The 19883-nt window shown below is 41.4% G+C and overlaps 1 protein-coding gene across 1 annotated transcript; it reads right to left on the bottom strand.

Annotated features, from left to right (window-relative positions):
* Positions 1-34: 34 nt before the first annotated feature.
* sfmbt1 (Scm like with four mbt domains 1) lies at positions 35-18993 on the bottom strand. The gene is made up of 21 exons (XM_084349569.1): positions 18844-18993; positions 13154-13211; positions 12958-13052; positions 12318-12561; positions 11232-11320; positions 10169-10421; positions 8930-9027; positions 8687-8788; positions 8210-8363; positions 7981-8063; positions 7057-7183; positions 6371-6484; positions 6177-6219; positions 6021-6082; positions 5759-5898; positions 4975-5084; positions 4398-4573; positions 3507-3685; positions 3157-3381; positions 1931-2059; positions 35-1777 (listed from the first exon to the last, which is right to left on the bottom strand). The coding sequence occupies exons 2-21, from the start codon at positions 13176-13178 to the stop codon at positions 1637-1639; spliced, it is 2589 nt and encodes an 862-aa protein (XP_084205695.1). The 5' UTR covers positions 13179-13211; positions 18844-18993; the 3' UTR covers positions 35-1636.
* Between the last annotated feature and the right edge of the window lie 890 nt (positions 18994-19883).

Here is a 19883-nt window from a genome sequence, read left to right as displayed (position 1 = left end):
GAAATGTAGTACAAAGACCAAGGGCCGTCTAGAATCATTGTTTACCGTTTTAATTGCAGTCTCCTCATTAAATAACAGTTATATCTTGAAACATGAGAAAAAGCTGTTCCATTGCTTCGAATACAGCGAAAAATACAAGCAAGTGAGGGAACAAAGAACCCACAGAGGTTTTACTCGCACAAAATGAAGCACATTACAGTAAATCACACTACAGGACCAAGTAAAAGAGGAAAAATGATTTACAAAAGCCTTTTAAGAATTTCTTAATTCAAAACTGCCCATTTATCAAGTTAGTTGTTAAAAATAATTACTATTCAATGATATGACATGGCTCAAATAATCATGTGAATTTGTTTAAACCATACACCTTGAGAAATTGTAGGCCTATTCTGTGCAAATATACTGTATATTTAGGGCATTTTCACAAGTCAGTTGATCAATAGATTTTTTTTTCACCCTGTTGCACTAGAAGGTATTTGACTATATACACTATATACAAACATGCACTGTCATATTTTCTTACCACAATACAGTACAGTTTTGCTTGTGCTTGCATTACAGAATCCTTGCACTGTAAACTGAACAATGAAAAGAGATGAGATGAAACCCCCCCCCCCTTTACATATGACGTTGAATAGATTGTATCGTAATTCAGCTGGATAGCGTTAGCACAGTATCTGGTGTGTACACTAAAATAAAATTCCTTGTCTTTCAAACAATTGTTTATATCTTTACTGAACCAATGTGCCAAGTTATCTCTCTGAGAATTTGAAGAAACCATAAGACAAAGGTTCCAGGTCTAAATCAGTCTCTACTCCAAGAAACAGCTGTATTGTGAAAACCAATGTTTGTTTTTAAGTGCTTCAGTTTAAGTGGGCAGTCATGTGTACCCTCATCCACACCAAAAATGTTGGACATCTTTTCAGTGAAATCTGACTTCAGTGTGAAATCACCAGATCAGGACGCAAGGCCACCTCATTTCTTAACTCCAGCAAGCTGACAACAGATGTAGACTAGTAGACTCCAAATATTCTCATATGAAAAGCGAAAGCTATGATTCAGTGGTGCTCCCTTTTAGGGACAGCAAGAGAGGCTGGAAATCATGAATGTACACAACAGACCAATGGAGTTATAACACAGGTGCTCATTCACTCTGCCTCATGAAGAAAGAGGAAATAAGAGTCTGCGGCACTCTGAAGACACAACTAAGTTAAAAGCCTTTATTAAAGCATGGCTAGAACCCCAACTGTTTCAATGTAAAAGCAAGACCTTGATGATGGCTTGCATTTTTATATTTTTTCTCCCCTGCAAAACATGCTGGAATTAATAAAGGCTTTTACGCTTATTTTTGGGATTAAAGTGCCTTGAAACCTTTCGTTTTTCAGTCCTCGTCTGTGCCTTCCTTAAAAGCACCTGAACTATTTTGGACCTTTTGTAGCTCTTCTTTGTCCTTTTTTCAATTTTCAGAAAATGTTTCTTATGTCCATCTTATGTCCATGCTCGTCTTACACAACATGGTATATGCAGGATTCTAAAGGATATCCAGTGTAAGAAAAGTCAGAATGGGAAAATACAGTGTTTTTCACAGGATTAATACACAGAACAGGATGTAGTCATGTCCATCGTTCCCCGTCAACTACGTGGCAAACTGTTGGTAAAACGCCAGCTTGACCCTCTCAATGTGGTGGCATAACTTAATGGCTGGTCCCAGCTTCAGGTCCATACACTCTTGCACTGTTGGGAGGTTCAGCAGCAGCAGCGCCTGTCCGTCAATCTCCTATAAAAACATAACATTCATATGAGATGCATTTTCTAAAATTGGTTTTGGCTGAACTATCTGTGAAAGTGATGTTTTGTATTTGTGACCGTGGATACAAGACAAGCTTATAATGCACTTATTGCAGTAGAGTTAAGCCTGAGCTTTTCTTACCTGATCCAGGAAAATCCTTGCAAGAGGTGCACAGTCAGTGGTCCTGATGAATCGAACCACATCCGTAACGCTCCACTCCAGCGGGCTGGTGTCCAAACACAACTTCTGAGGAGGCTCAGTCTTTGAGGTCTGTAAACACACAGACAGAACGAGTCAGACAGAGATCTCCTGGCTGAAGTGGAAAGTCTCACGGCTCATTTTAACCCTTATGATTGATGCTGAGAATAAAGACTATCAGACCTGAACATTTTGTAAAAGAAACACTCATTTCTCATGAGCTGCTAAGAGCAAGTTTGGGTCACAGTGAAAACATTATTCAAAGTGCTACTGAGAAGGAGGAGGTACACGAAGAAAGGATGGAAGGGGCAGAAAGGTGGGATTGTGCAAAAGGAGATTTTTTTTTCTTACAGATATCAGACACTTAAATCGAATGCTTTTTAAGACCTTTCTAAGATCGATTTTTAACTAAATTTAAGACAGGTTTTTGTGGTTATTGGAGTGAGTTGGGTAATGTTTACTACATTTTGCAAGTGCAAGTATAAAGCAAAAAGACTAAAAAAAGTATTAGGTTCAAGGTAGGTTTAAAGATTTGTACCACCAGAATTGTGGATTAAGTAGTTTGACTCATTTTGACAAAAAGAAATTAAAAGATGGAAAATTAAAACATAAAATGACCCCATAAATTACAAATTAAGAGTACTGACTTTTATAAACTTATAAAATTGAATTTAAGACATTTTATTTGAATAGGGCCAATTCACAACAAAAGTCATCTCATGATACTTTCCAAATTGAGCAGGGCTTAACCATACTCCTTGATCAATTAATTTACAGAGACCCAACATTTCCCCCATGAGCAAGCACTTGGTGACAGTGGCAATAAAAAACTGCCTTTTAACAGGCAGAAACTTCGGAGCAGAACTGGACTTCACCGAAAAGTGGGTGGTCATCTGCCTCAACCATGTATGTATGTTGTGAGAGCATACAGTATGTTTTCTATAATTTCATAATGTTCGTAAAATTACATGTTCGGCGTGACACAATTTGATTGGGCCCTGGCTACTATCTGAGTTTCTCATGTGCCCCTTAGGAAAAATAATCGTCCACCCCTGCATGAGAGTATTCATTAAAAATACACTGTCTGGATATATATAATATAAATACCATAAGATAAATACTTTCAAAATGCTTCAGTATTCATTGGTCCTTTTTTTGACCTTTATTACCTTTGGTGAGGGAGGGCGGTTCTCATCATCAGAGAATGAGGGGGAGCGGGGCTTCCGGCGCCGGCGTGTGGGCCTGGGTGTCGCTGGCGGGGAGGGGGATGGCGTGGTGGGCTGAGACTTCCCAAACGATTGTTCTGAATCATCCTGGAGATCGTCCTGCAGCTCTGAGCCGGAGTCTTCACTAAGGGAGTCATCTTCATCCAGATCTTCTTCCTCTCCGCTGCCCTGTGAGCCAAAGATGAGGACAACAGTCCATTAGCACAGATTCACATGAAGTGCGAGGAGGAATAAAAGCTAACACAGTGATAAATCCTTTCATAAAATGCATAATGAAGACAACGTGTGGGTACCTGTGGAGACCCAGCAGGGGTGTTGTCCACTGAAGCTGACGAGCGTCTCTTCTTATGGACAAAGAGCTGCTTCCTCCTCTTCCTCCTTCTTCCTCTTCTCTTCACTCCACCCTCCAGGTTGGTGTGGCCGCCGGGTGGACGGCCAACACGTTTGCTCTTCTTCTTTCCATAGTAATATGCTGTTGATAAGACAGCAGGCTTATTGTGTAATGTCGCATTTGACACATCGGAAAGATTTTATTACATCATAGAGAGGGAAATAAATCAATCAGAAATACTTGTATTTCCTAATGATATTTATTCTCCACAGAAATAGCATGTCTGTGATAGATATGTACTGTCTGGAGTGATATGAAAGCAGAAGAGACCAAAGAGAATGTGTAATCATCTGTCTGTTGCTATCAAATTGCATCAGTTTCTTTACCAACACTGCAGTGCAGCAGCAAGTAAACATATCAACAAATCAGTGACTTTGGTTCATTCAGCTGCAGATGAAAGAAGCCAATTCTGACACATACTTTCAGCAAACTGCACCTGCTCATTCAGTGCCTGTAGAAGGTTATTGCAATTTCTAAAATCACAAACTCTATCCATCTGCTTCACAGAAAGTCTGTATTCATCTGGGTTGGCATTTATGTATTCAATGATGATCTCTATTCACAAGGAACACAAATGAAAAGTGAAGGTTTCTGAAAAAGGTGAAGTGAATGACTTTGCATTGAATTAAAGTAGGTTTGAATGACAAGCGAGTAAACTGTTTTCTGAGCTCTAATAAATCAATCACAGCAATCAGAGATTATGTTCATTGTCTTTTTTGATAAGAAAGCAGCTGACCCAGATCAGCCAATAAGTCTCGACAGTCAGCGGTCTCTACTTCTGCAAATCACCTACTGTATTTGGTCTTTGTGAGGACAGAGCAGTTCTCAGAGCAGTGGTCCAGAACCATGCGAGGTCCAAACAGGTTCGGGCAGCACTCTAGCTTGATGCAGGTTTTCCTGCAGAAGTCTGCCACACGGTCCGCAGTGCGGACTATTTCAACCGTGGCACGGTAACTCTTTCCCTTGTACCTAACATTTAAAGAAGAAGAGAAAATAAATTGTAAAAAAACAGACATATTTAGGTTGAAAAAACTACAGGCAAACACAAGTCAAAACATATCCAACTCCTCTCGATCACTAAAGCTTATTATTTCATGTTTGATTTCACAAAGTGGTTACAACTAGCAAGGTATCTCTTAAAAGCAACCCAGAAGCCGATGGCTAACCGCTGCTTTAATGAAGTATCTCGGCCTGGAGCTTGTACTGTGATTCCAGTGTGCAGATATTTATTTCCACTGGTGCATTCAAGTACACGGTTAATCCAGCATGTGTCCTAAAATAGGCCAGCTGTGAACACTTGTACTACTCCTGCAGGTTTTCTACAGAGCGTAGAATGTCGAGCGGAGGATTTAAACAGCGTTTCCCCTCACTTGGCTTTGAGTGTCTCTCCATGGCCTTGCCAGCGGCTCTCCTGGTCCAGCTGCAGCTCTCTCAGCACACGGCTAGGCTTGTATGCCGAGTTTATCAGCAGAGTCAATACCTGGGTACAAGACAAGCATAGAATTGCAACACTTACATGTTATCCGAAGGTTGGAGAGTTGGACAGCATTTTAACATCAAACAGTCACCATACTCATTTTGGGACAAGGCTTTCAATACCATTAATGTGCAGTTGTTGATTGGCAGTAGATTATTGATTACATAATTCGTAAGGTTGCTTTATGGTAAAATGAGACTGCCTTACCACACAAAGTAGAGGCAGTGCTCTTCTTTTAATGCAAATGACACGTCACATGACAGAATGAGCGAAACACTGATAGACAATGAAGTTACTGAGAAGGATGAAGGAGCACAAGTAACCTTCCTGTTTCTCTTTCTATCCATGCAACAGGACTTAAATGTTTCATTTGCTTCAAGTAAATATTCAAAGGACTTGCAACTTGTGGAACAATTAAAGGTGCAATATGCAAGAACTTTATTTTAAATAATTTGTTTTGTATATTTGTGTTCATAAAGGAAGAGTGAAATAGTAAAAGTAGTGCATTTTAATAATAATTAAATGTTACAACCAAAGTTTAGCCTCATTAATTCTGCACATCAAATAAATAGCTGAACATATCACCAGCAACCTTCATGTATGTGTTTAAGGCTTGAGGTATGCCAGTTGTTTTTTTGGTTACTCACACAGTAAACAGTTGGAATAGCCCCTCTCACCTCTTTAAGCACAAGGACACAGTTTCCAGGGCCAATGAACTGAGGCAACTCTGCAATGCGTCCCTTGTTAAGGTAAGGCCCAGAGAAGCAACGGTGGTTGAAGTAGATCTTGGGACAGCAGTATTTCCCATTCCCCTGTCCTGCACATCACACAAAATGAGACAGAAGTGATGAAACAGCCACATCCTACACAGACAGTCAGGTGATGGGACATATATCACAGTGTGGAATCCTTTAATGAGCCCTGAGACACACCACTCACCTGTCTCTGACTGGCTGCCCATCTGCTGCTTGATAGTGTCAGGTGACTTAGGTGGAGTTCGGCTGTAAAGTGATGAAAATCGAGTCAAATGTTGAATGCAAACCGACCTGATCCATTCAAACCAGTCAACCCCCCCACCCTTCCTCTTATACTCACTGTTTCTCAGGCTGCACCACAGCAATCTTTCTCTCCTTTTCAACTGAAAAACAAAGGAAAGACTAATGTGTTCCCAGTCACACTATTACATTATGCCGCTAATGCTGAAACCGACTGCATTATTGTTTGTTATAGCATTAGTAACAGTCTTGTTAAGGCAGATGAGAGTCTACTGTGGTGACTCATGCTCATACCTGAGGGTTTGATGGGATAGACGAGTGGATAGCCATTTGTCTCACACCAGCTGACAGGGAAAATGTCTAGCGAGTCCACATGAACAATCAGCTCTGGCATGGGCTGCTTCAGTCCTACACACACATACACACACACACACATACACACACAGAGGCTATTAGCTATTAGAAAATCACTTAGAATTGTGGATTGTGGATGCCAAATTTAGCTACAGCAAATGGAAGTCACAGATTCCCCTCATTATACCATCATATTATGTTGTATTTTAAAAAAATTTAACTTTGGTTAGAGCTATAACTCAAATCCAACACATTTCACACAACCGTAAATCTTACCTAATTCATCTACTTGTTTTAACTGCACACATTTTGTGCATACTCTTACTTTTTATAATAAATGAAAACATTGTGTCTGCAGAATACAGACATCCAAATGTACATAAAGGCCCCCGAAAACGTATTGTTTAAACAGCTTCTTACTAGCAACACTAGTTTCTGCCTCCGTATAATCTCCAGAGCAGTGATCTTGTGTAAAAAACTGATGTAAAGTAAACATTACCACGTCCTCTCGAAAAAACAGAAGCTCTACATGACATGGCTGTTAATGGGCTGCGGGACTGCACAGAAGTTATAATTGTTTTAATTTACCTCTCAAATAAATACATTCTTTCAGTAGCCTATCTCACCTTCCAGGCTGAGCCAAACGTACTGCCCTTTGACCCTGGTGACAGTCGCCACGTGAATGTTCTCAGGTGACAGGGGGTTGACGGCCTCCAGTTTCATGGCTTCTTTGAAGCTGTGGTCACTCTGCTCCTGGCAGGTAAACAAAGAGGGAAAAAACTCATGTGAGAGCTATTTCAAAGGAAAAGGATGGTTGTTTTTCTTTTGTATATATACACATTATAAATAAATATAGGCATGAAAAGTCACAGTGAGCCACCTCATCAAACTGGTTTCATCACTGGCACTCAATTATGCTGTCTGTCAAATGGGTAAAATCTCATTTCCCACATTCTGTCACATGACATGTTACAATAAAAACATTTCTGATTGTATGGGTGGCAGAATATAAAATCCACAAAATTATTTTAAAATAACAGCTACAAGAGTGCAAACAGAATTAACCTTTGCTCACATGCATGTTGTGGAGAAACTATGTGTTGATGCGTTTAACCTCTCTTAGCATTGAACCGTTTAACCTCTCTTCCTGCATCAAACCCATCCATGTGACAAGCCATTTACACAAGAGATGGCCATGAGATACAGAAGGTATCACACTTTACAGGCTGCTATAGTACAAATCTTTCAGAGGAATACTGTCTTATTTATCTCCTGTCTATGCCATGAAATTAAACATAAACTGAACCTCTATACAGTTAAGGGTTTTATTTTACCTCAGTAAAAAAAACCTCTTTAGTAGCCTCAATTGCTTCTTGGTTAATGCAACCCAAGTAATAGGAAAGAAGGCTTTAGATCTGACCGCTTGCTAATTGTAATTTCACTGAACGACCATGTATTTTTATCAAGTCACTGGACATGAGACAGCCCTTTACACTGAAGCCTGACCAGTGTGAACTTGGTGTGAAAGGGTAAAACAGAGGTCGACTTACAGTCGGGAAGGAATGCTGAGGAGCTGCCTCGGCCTCGCACTGTTTCAGGTAATCTGCCCAATCAAAATCTGGACCCTGGTATCCTGTATGTGATTAAACGAAGACATAGTGGACAGAAAGAGAGAAGCAAAGCATGATTGATCAAATGACGGCCATTCCTTAAGTTCTGATATCACTGATAGCTGATAAAGTAAGTAGCTATGAAGAGACAAGGTTTGACAGAACAGACCTGGTGGGGGGCTGAGAGCGAGCCCATTTTTGAGGCTCCACTGAGTAGGGAAGATCCCTGGACTGTCTCTGTGACACAGAAAGGACCTTCCAGCACCCTCCGACTCCTCGATGAGGTTGTCCATCGTCACCAGGAAGTACTGCTCACTGAACACCTGAAGACAAGAGGAGGTCAATTTAGGAAACTAACAGACGGTCTAAGTTGACAGCTGTACAGTTTTAACCATCCATTTTGTTTCACCAAGTCACACTAATGTAAAGATGATCAATTAGACTGTGCCATTAAACAGCAAAGATAAGAGCTGAAAAGGATATAGTTTCAGCTATGTTTGTGTCCTTTCAAGAGGAGATATTTTTTTCACTAAAGAATGATCTAAATAAAGACAGCGTGGTAATGAACATAAACAAGTCCAATAAACAGCAAAGGAGAGAAATACTGCAGCACAGGAGAGATAGATTTGATAGGAAAGTCTGTTACCTTGGTGACAGTTGCAGGCCTGATGGAAATAGGAGCAGCAGGGTCAACAGCCTCCAGTTTCATTCCTTCCTTGAAACAATGAGCAGCGATGGCAGGCTGATCCTGAGACACACAGCAAACACACCGAGTCATTTCAAAGGCTCAGCTCTTAGAATTTTTTTGAATGTAACAAGTCTGTCTCCATTACAGAATGATCAAATAGAGCGGATAAACTGTGAGAAGTAAGAGCACGGCTGGCAGTACCTTACTGAACTCTGCAGTCAGAGCTTCATCCTGAGGCAGGTCGCTGATGCGCTGTCTCACCTCCTCCCACTCTTCCTCTGTCCGCAGGGCCAACAGGTCTGCAACAAACACACGCAAATCAGAAGAGCCAAACCTGACTTACTGATGACTGCCGTACAATCTGATTACCAAGACATTGTAATGAAAATAACAAATGTACATGTGATTTAATTTTACTCTTTGCGCTCTCTTATTGGAATAACTAAACCTAGACGCCTGGACTTGGCAAACCACAGTGTGTGTGTGTCAGTTTATTTTTTGGTCTGCACCTCAGAATAGGTCACCACAATTAATTAAACAAGCAAATAAAAAAAAAAGTTCTCCTAATCAATTCTGTAACCACAAAACACATTAACTACTACTTATCAGAGGGCGCTAGGTTCCAGACTGCCTTAAAAACAAGATGATGTGCAGAATTAATGAGGCTGAACTTTGGTTGTTACCTTTCATTACTTGCAAAAAAACCCCATTACTTTTATTACTTCCCCCTTGCAAAAATACAAGTAACATAAAAGGCTGTGATAATGATCATTTAAATGCTACAACACCGCTCACTTTGTTTGGTTATTAACTTGCAAAAGCACAGTATCAAGGTACATAACCCCCTGACATACACACGCACAATTTTTACAGATATAAGCCTGGCATTAAATATCAATAAGCCTTTTCCCTCTAGCACTACCACAAGGTAGATCGGTTTTGTCAGGAGAGAGATTTAGCCTCCAGTGCTTCTTACATCTTGCATATTAACAAACTTTATTCACTTGAAGGGCATCAGCAAATGGCCCTGAAAAAAACAATGATCCGTCTAATCCTGCATGGAAATCAATTTCGAGGCTGAGTGGGATACCATCACACTTTGAATATTGGTTGCTTGTGTTCCATCACTAAGAACATGTCAAAGTAGTGGAAAATGCTAATATAACTCACACATTGTGTCAAAAATGAAGAAAAATGGCAGCTCCCATTGAGCAAATAGGAGCGAGCATTAGATATGATTTATACTATTATATATTGGAATAACTATTAATAAAATATAAAGTTGGAAATGCATCTATGAATGTTAATTCTTCATGTGTCCTCCCATCAGAAACTATTACTCATGCATGCTTTGGCAGTAAACCTCAAGATCTAGACATCATCTTCCCTTTCTTCCTTGTTTCTAAATATAAAAACCTGACCCTTGCCAGTAGCACTGACCTGACGGAGGCCTGAGGGTGCAGCCATGCTCTTTGGCCCAGCCGGGTGGGTGGAGGCGTGGGTGGAGGTAAAAGAGCCAGAGGATTGTGGGTGTGTCTGGCAGGCCCTCAGTGCCTACCAGGCGCAGCTTCAGCCTTCCTCCGACATTCTCCTCCACCTCGGCGGCCCAGGCCAGCCCCGGGTCATTATTGTCCTGGAGCTCCACGTAGCAGCCCGCACACAGGAGCTCCACAGGGTCTCTTCCACGCTGGGGCTGCGGGGGAAGGTGGGTGAGGGGTGGTGAGTTGTGAAGCTAATAGCACACACACTTACACAAACACAAACGAACACACGCCTAGGCAAGGAGAGGAATTTGTAACTGGGAGAGAATGCAGTGCATGACTAAGTGGCAGAACTGAAGCACAGTCACTGAAAGCTAACTGATGGCTCCAAAGAATTTCACAGGCTGCTCCTACAGCCAATTTGCTTTCAGCCGCGCAGCCTCGGAGCCGTTAAGAACAGCTCAGAGCCTTGTGTATGGTAGACTCGGGACTTCACGCTGGGTACGCATGCACTCCTTAATAGATATAAAAATCATATTTAGTTCAAGTTCATGTTTATTCCAACGGACATTTTAGGCGAGTCTTTTTGCCATTTCAAAACATACACACCAAGCATTTGGAGATTTTAATCTTCACTAAGACAATATATACACGTAGAAAACAGTAGAACAAAACATGACAGATGTACAGCATGTGTGTGTGTGATTGTGTCAACACTGCAGAGTTACTGTTGACAATTCTGATCACCTGAGGGTGAAAACTGTCAACTTGTTGCCGACAATGTGAGTTGTATTTACCGAATATGCCTCACTACCTGAGCAGTAGCAGGGGAGGTCTGACTTTTATCATGACAACCTCAACAGTTTTATTTACTGCATTATATGTCTTTGAAGTTGTCAAATGAATCAAATCAGGAATGATAGAGTAGACTGTTCTTGGCACAGACAGACAGAGAGAAAGCTTACGCCCCTCCCTGGGTGTGAGAAGTTTCTAAGGACAGCTGCTCTGTTCTCCTGCCTTACCAATTCCAGCAGATTGGCAGGCGCGCTGCACTCCTCAGCCAAGGCCTTTTCCAGCAGAGCCTCCCAGTCCTGGTGCTTCTCACGCACACCTGAGTTGAATCATACACACACACATACAGTGTTTATTTTATTAACTGAACAACCAGGTGGGCCTCAGGATCACACACGCACTGCTCTGCCTGGCCTCTGTTCATCACCCTTAATCACAGTGAAAAAATAAGAATAACTACTGGAATTTGTAGAAAGCTAACAGATTATTACATCTAATGACTTTCATGCTTCATTTCAATTTCCCTAGTATTTGATTTCACAATATTTCTTTGTTTTAACACATATACTGTACATATTTAGGTGTCAAGTGCTAATTAAGCAAAAATAAACAGAATAAAACCAGAGAAATTGCTCCCGGACTTTGAGTCAAAAACTGTGAGGCTCTTGTCTATTTCCAAGAACTATTTCTAATACAACTACAACATCAGAAGGGTAACACAAGTGTTTTATCTGAGACTACAGTGGCACCAGTGTATCAAGAGAACAGAAATATTCATTACTCCTTGCTACGCTGAACAAAAGTGCAATTACTTAGTTGAGTTCCACTTTTGAATAGAATTTTGAGAACAAGTACACGATACAAAAAACTGAGCCATCTCCACTGCACAGCCTGTCAGTCCATGGGTGCACAGAGAGAAGGTAAAAAAGAAATCCTCAAGTGGAAGAAACATCTGCAATTCTTCATCAAAACTGGGTGGCAATTTCATTTGCAAAATAAAATTATTCATATTTGGCATCAGGTCAATATGGCTGAAGTTTGTTGACTCTCTGCACATCAGCCATGTTTTATATAATAACTATCCAGGAAAAACAGGCACCATGCAACTTTTCTAGCACGCACAGGTGAATTACAACATTCACTACACCTCTCACAGCTTAACAAAACAAAAAACAAAACAAAAACCCAAACAAACAAAAATGAAGAAACAACATCAAAAAACCCAAAACATACAACCCCAAACAAACAATAAACAAAAGACAAAAAACCCCAAACAAACAAAAAACAACAACATTCCAGCACCAGCCACTCCTCACCCTCAGGGGCCCTCATGGTCTTCCCATGCTGCCGGCTCCAGCCCAGCGGGTGGAGATCCGCCGTCATGATGTCACACCAGAAGTCGGCACGGCGGTCGTCCTGGTATCCCTCGTAGCGTAGCAGCAGCAGCTGGCCACATGTGGTGATGATATTGGCCACCCAGTAAGGACTGTCAGCCTCTGAGCGCACGCACACCTCCAGCTTCATGCCTGGGGAGAGTCCTGTCTGCAGGCCCTGGTCCACCTGAGACAAAGACAGAAGAACGGAGACTTGATTGGCACAAAGAAAATACGACTTACAAAACTGCACAGTGAAATTATTATTCTATGCCATTATTGGCTCTTACTCAAGTTAAATCCACCTGGCAGTTCCCAGCTGAATATCATGTAAAACTAAATCTATAGACGTTTTATAACTGGGGATGTTACAGTGACGTCTGTGTTTATACTTTATGACTGGATGCTTTCATAGCTGTACCCATTACTCGCGGCTTTACTAGCTGACTCATTCCATAAATTTGAGTCATGCTTTCAGATTTAATACATGGCTTGAAAGGACTTTAAACAGATGTTTAGTAATTGATAGAAATGGATTATAAACAGCTGCTGTGTGTAAGCTGTGCAGGTTGTCAGCACCCACATGTTTGAATGCGTGATGGGGCACAGACAGCGCCCCAGTCTCCTCCAGGTAGTCGTCCCAGTTGAAGTCGGAGACATCCTGAGCAGAGTCTCCATCTGGAACACACACACACAAAATACATTTGTCCTTTCCAACCTGCTTTCCAAAACATTTGATCTTATTCATTTCATGCAGCTGTCCACAGAGTAGCTCTTACCAGACTCCAGTGACTCCTGACTCATGCTGGTGCCCCCTCAAGGCCGACACTAGGAGCTCTGAGGAGGAACAGAGGAGGAGGATTATTATCCAGCCAGAGTAAATTAACGAATGAGCGCTGGTCCAAAACACAGACGTGTCTCGCTGAGCTGCCCTCCTCAGGATGCTGTGACCATCACCCTCCCTAGATCTCATCATGAATCAATAATCTCTGAACTCGCTGTTTTCAACAACTGCTAGATGAATAAGACAGGCGATTCCTCTGTTTTGCAACAGCCCACTCAGCAGTTCACAAGCCAAACCATACCAGCCAAAAGTGACAAAAAGAGTGGGACACAGCAATCTAGACTTCCTCTAACTGCAGTATGCCAAACATGACATCTGACAGCCAACAGCTATGCAGCTGGTTAAGTAACCCAAGCAGCCACCTTTAGATCAAGCTGCAGAGTCCAGAAAAACAAATTCAACAGCCTTAATTTACAAACTCCGCATCAAGGCCAAAATGAAGCTAGTTTGCATTTATTTGGATGTTTTTTACAGCCAGTCTAAAATCAAGGACTCCTCAGCCTTGATAAAAGTGTTGTTCAGAAAATCCTTGGTGCTGCTATCCAAGTGCTCCTACATGGCCCTGGACTCGATCAATTACCAAACACGACAAGTGGTGAATGAAATAACAAATTAAATGCTGCATTTTTTGCCATTCATTTGGGGTGGCACAGGCTACCACCTACGTTACACACCAGATGGTACGCAATTGGTGGGAAAGATATTAAACTATGCAAATGTCATCCAGCTCCATCTCGACTTGCGAAAGTAATTTGGGCTTGTCTCTTTTTTTAAAGCGTGATACCTTTTCTTGCCCTGATGTTAAGATTTCAAACAGCGCCTTGACATGAATGTGGACACGCACATCAAGCTCTGACACATCAAACTGACCTTCAGCATCGTGACGAGCAGATGAAATAAGTTAATACAACAAGAGAGAAGGCATGAATGAGAAAGAAGGGAGCGCCGGGCGTGACGACAGTGGAGAGATCGCTATATGGGATGCTGCGGATAGCTGCTCTGTCACCGCAGCTGCATTCAGCCGGCCTGTCAGGCCCGTCTTTGTCACGTCTGACGTCTCTATTAAAACCAGGGCCACCACCAGAAACCACCCCCTCCCGACGACCGGACTGCCACCGCGACCCCAGTGCTCCGCTGGGATCAGCGCTACCTTTCACCCGCGACCCTGCCCCAGACTCCTTCTGTCTTTCTCCCCCTCCCCTCGGACACATTACATACACACCAGAAGGCCGTATTGTCTGCGGGGGTCACACTCCAAACATAAGAGTGGAAAAAAAGAGAGCAGTGGAGCTGCTAGATGCTGAACTTAGATATTAGATTATAAATTAATTCATGAAGGGATTTGAAGTTGATTCTGTTTTGATGTGCCTGAGTACAAACTCTTGGGAGCCTCTTTCTGATTTGATTCATTCTTTAATCTTTAAAAGGATTAAGTGCTGCAACTAATGATCATGCCATTTCTACTGTTGATTAATCTGTTGATTATTTTCTTGATTAATTCATTCAAATGTTCGGTCATGTCAGAAAATTGCGAAAATTGTTGTTAGTGTTTCCCAAATCCCAAGATGATGATCTCGAATGACTTGTTTTGCCACAACCCAAAGATATTCAGTTTACTGTCATAGAGGAGGAAAGAAACTGAAAATATTCACATTTAAGAAGCTCGAAACAGAGAATTTGGACTTTTTTCTTTAAAATTACACAAACCTATAAATCAATTATTACAAAACAAATAATTGTGGAGCTCTAATAGGATACTCCTTAGTTTCCACTGAATAGTTGCTAATATTCCTGTTGTTCTAAACACTAGGGATAGACTGATTATGGCCCTGGCCGATTATCGGGGACGCTATTCTGCATTTTTCTGATTACCGGTGTTTATTGTGTCCAGTTGCCGATAAAATAAATTAATTCAGAAATGCGCTACTTCGGCTCTGATGCAGCATCCTTTCACCAACTGTACTCACTGCTTAATATCCTGCTCACAACACTATCTGACTGGTTTCAAGTCATAAGTGAAAGCCTAGCAACATTGAATAATAGAAATCTGTAAAGTAACTTGTAACTCAAATTAACGTCGCGGAGAGGAAGTATAAAGTAGCAGAAAATGGAAATACTGACGTAAAGTACCTCAAAATTGTACTTAAGTACATTACTTGAGTATATTGTAGTTAGCAACATTTCTTCACTGGTTCTTCTAAATTATGACAACAAGATTTTTTACTTTCACTGCAAATATATATCGGTTCCAAATAACAGTTATAGGTCTCCTCGATTACTAATAATTGGTATGGGCCCTGAAAACATCAAATTGGTCGATCTCTACTTAACACATTAACCACAACAAATACGACTTAAAATCACACAGTACCAATGAGACAGGACAATGGAATAATAGCCAAACGACTCTATACGTGAAACAACAAAATACAGACTCTATAATATAAAAAACATTTCTGATGCAATTTACCCAGAATGACCCTGAATCAGTCTTCAACAAAAGAACGTCTGTACGCCACCGCTAAAAGGTATATTGATCTCTTCTGGGAGCTATCATTCACAATTTCTACAGACGAGTTTTTATTCTACGACTTGTTCGACTGCCTGTATGTTTGTACAACACCTTACTTCATTGAACAGCATGGCCTCTGCTCGTACAGCCAGACAGGAAGAAATGCAACTTCCCCTGTTTCACACACAGCCAGTGGTCTGTGTGGACCACAGCTAGCAGCAGTCTGCCTGAATCTTTCTGCACCACCCGAGACTCTGACTGAACCTGAAAGAGAAAGAGCACGCACACACATCCACGCGCACACACACACACACAGCCATGCAAACACACACACACACACACACACACACACAAACAAACAAGCACTCACACACAACCGAGAACCACCCTACATCCTCTTTACAAACGCTTACTGAATCATATTCTGATCAGCACTTAGCACAAGATTGAGTATTTCTAAACAGGCCTTCCTGAACCTCTGGTCCCTGGGCGGGAAATGAAATCTGACAAAGTCCACATTCACACAAAGTACAGCTTCTCCAGGAAATAAAATCAAATCCAACTTTCAATAAAACGCAACTGAAACACTTCCCCAAACACTATTTAATGGTGTCTGCCGATTACCAGTAGATGACATTTCATTATAAGCCTTAATGTAGCAGAAAATAAGGCAATTAGTATGTCTTCCTGTTAGTGTCCATTTTCCAACATAAAGAAACACGTTTTCAAAAGAGCAATTATTTGCTTTTTTAAAAACTATTACTTGGATTGATTTCACACCATGTGTTACAAATCTGTGTCAAGAAAAACTTAAAGGTTCATTTCAACCAATGTACAGAGACATTTGTTCTCACTTAGTTTTGGTTTCAAAGCATCAAAAAAAAATTACATTTATAAATCCGACAACTATGTGCAATGTCCACCGAACTCCTGTTAATCAGCAGCTGTTGGTTTTTTTAGTTTTCATAGAAACTATTTCTTTGGTAGAAAGCAGTTCCAATAAAACTGGGTCGCAGTGAAGTCACTGAACATCTTGTTTGACAGGAACATAATTTCTGGAGAGAGATGCTGCTCTCAAATATTTCTTTCTTTGTAATCAATCCTGTGAGCACCACAAATATAATCCCATTCACCTCTTCTGTATTGTGGATTTTGCCGAAACCTCATTGACTGATGTCTGAAGACTCGGCACCATAAAACCAAAACCATTTGGCTGATGTGTCAATAATGCAACAATTACTCAATTAATTGATTAGTCCATCGAAGAAAATGAATCACCAATTTTTTTGTAGAGCCCGACCAATACTCATATTAGGAAGTCAAAAACGGGATTGAGAAATTCTGATGTCAATATGCCGGCCGATATACACACATCTTTTGCAATGATGCCTCAAATGTGGTTATCAAACACTTGCGACAAAGATATGTTACAGACGCGGTATTAGCAGTTGAACAATAAACTTTATTGACTAAAATGACATCAAGAGTAAACTTACTGGGAATCTAATCATTAGAAATCTGATATATCTGTGACAGGCGAGTGTCTGCAGATTACATCAGCCAACCAATAAATCGGTTTGGGCTCTACTGTTCTGATAATCGATTCATCATTTCAGTCTTTTTCAAGCAGAAATGTCAAAATATTTGCTGGTTCCAGCTTCTTAAATATAAGTATGTGCTGCTTTTCTTTGTCACTGATGACAGTAAATGAAGAGTCTTTGGGTTTTGGACAGTCGGTTGAACAGAAGAACCAAAGTGAAGATGTCACTTGGAAATTGTAACGCGTATGTTTCATATTTTCTTTGACATTTTACCGTCACTAAATGATTAAAAGTGAAAATAGGGTTAAAATCATTAGTAGCAGCCATAGTCAATGGCACTAAAGGTAAGTGAGAAAATAAAAGGGATTGTTTTTCCTTTCAAAGAGGCTGGTAAACAAAGTGGAGCTAGGTTTTCACTCCATTGGCAGCCCTTGACAATATTATGATACATTTGAGAACCAAATTACTGTGCAGCCCTGTGGAGGATCCTATCAGGTTTCTATGATGCCGTACGCTTACCAAAGCTATTTAAATAACTTTAAATCCCCAAATGTCATTTATATGGACATTATGGTCACCAACAAAGGGCTGCACCGAAGACCAAACAATGAGTTGGCCTGCTCTGTGGATGTCAAACTAGTTCTGTCTGCTGGCCGACCTGCCATATAACTTAAGTCCAAACAGGGTGCTGAAAACAACAAATCCACCTTTCCTCCACACAGCACTCGTAAATAACAACACCGTGTCATCCAGTTGCATTTTTGCTGCTCGTTTCATTGCATAGCGGCACGTCAGCCGGAGCAGCGCTGCCTGCCAGCGGGTCACTCAAGTTGCACAATGGGGAAGTTAAGAGCCAGGAGGAAAATAAGATACAATAACTCAACGTGGAATGTGACACAAAATGACAAGCTCCTGAGCATCCCCCCGTTCACCAGCTGGTGAAAGCAGCAGACTAAAGCGAGTATAAGCCAAAACGCTTTAGCTGTTTGTGGAGAGCTACACAGAAACACACATCGGCTGAGGTCGTGCAACCTTCATTATGTAAGACTTCGACATTATAAATATACGGAGTTATTCAAGGGCATATCACTGGAAATTTCCACACAATCCTTGAACTGAAACTAGCTTAAGGGTTGCACTGCTTGTACGGACTAACCGCAGCATTCAAGAAACAGAGATGGGCCATTAACGCAACGGCTTTGCAGAGAGAGACTACGGCGCCGACGGTCTAACTTTCACTGTGAGGGGAACAGGGCAAATACCGATTGAGAAAATTATCAAATTGCTATCTTATTAATAAACATGCGGTCCTAAATGGATAACGACCGTGTGGGACTCATTGGACACATGGTAAAATCGTCTGTGTCCGAGTCAAGTTACTGAACGTCACAGCTTGAGCAATAAGAGCAGGCTGACGAGCAATAAGGGCGCTTACACTCGACCGAACCCGACTCATCTTTTTGAGAGACGGGAAAAAAGACGAATGCGCCACCATAATGCAAAACACCGCTAGCAATTTGTAACTAACAACACAGAGTATGTGAATATTTAGTCCTAAAATTCGCCCCTTACCGCTAAGTAGTTTTTCCAAGTCGGTTTTTAGATGCCGTTCCTCTCCGCCTGCTCGCTCGCAGCAACGTGAAGCTAACGCGAGTGAAAACCGGGAGTCCCGGTTGAACGTTTCAAAATAAAAGGCTCGACACAAGCGCGGGAGTTACGCCCGTCGCCCGAGCAACGGCGAGACTTTCTGCGTTGAGGAGTAAATCGCGAGACTTCCGGTGTCGCCCCGGCAGCGCTGCGCTAACTTGACGCAGTTCTCGTTCACGACCTCATTCCAATATGGCACAAACGGCCACTGCGCATGTTCTGCCGCCTATATGCCTCTGAGCCCGGCTACATCACGCTGACTTCCATCTTCACACACACAATAAAATATCACACAACCCTGAATCGAGAGCAAAATCTACAACGCGTAGAAAATAAAAGGGAAAAAAGCGAAAGAGTTTTCGTTTGCGTTCATTCCTCACAAGGACACGAGGCTTAGCGTGAGCAGTCCTTCAAGGGTTTTTATCCCCAGCGGAATCAACACTTAGTTATTGGCTGAGCTGGAATTAATTGCACATATGATCGACCCACTTTTGATAAGTGGGCTGTTTTTCTTGCCACAAAAAAGCAATTCGTTCTATAAAGAAGTAGCCTGTGAATTGTGTTATTGAAGATGACCTCGAGTTGCTTTATTTCCTTTCAATATAATATCTGTTAAGTAAATAAAAATGCACAATTAAAAAGGCTGAATGGGCAACTACTTTTTAATTCAATTACAGTAACGCCCTATCATACATGCTGAATGTAATTCTATATGTCACTGCTGGTACAGTACTTCTGCTGCACAAGTCGGGTTTTTGGAGGAGAGGGTGGGGGAAACTGCTGGAAATATGCCTTGATACTGTGAGTGCAATGCTCAAAGTCCATATATATCGTATTAAAAATGCGCTTTCTTTATCAAATAAGCGTATTTATCGTTTGCGAATGCGTCTCTAGGAGCCTCCAAGCCTGCCTAAAAAAGGTTTTGCCGCTCATTTGGACCATATATAGGCTACTGCCTCACTTAA

Source organism: Pagrus pagrus, assembly GCF_965226575.1.
Source record: "Pagrus pagrus genome assembly, chromosome: 3".
In the NCBI taxonomy this organism is placed as follows: Eukaryota; Metazoa; Chordata; class Actinopteri; order Spariformes; family Sparidae; genus Pagrus; species Pagrus pagrus.
The sequence above is the reverse complement of the archived record's forward strand: the minus strand, read 5'-3'. Positions and strand labels throughout refer to the sequence as shown.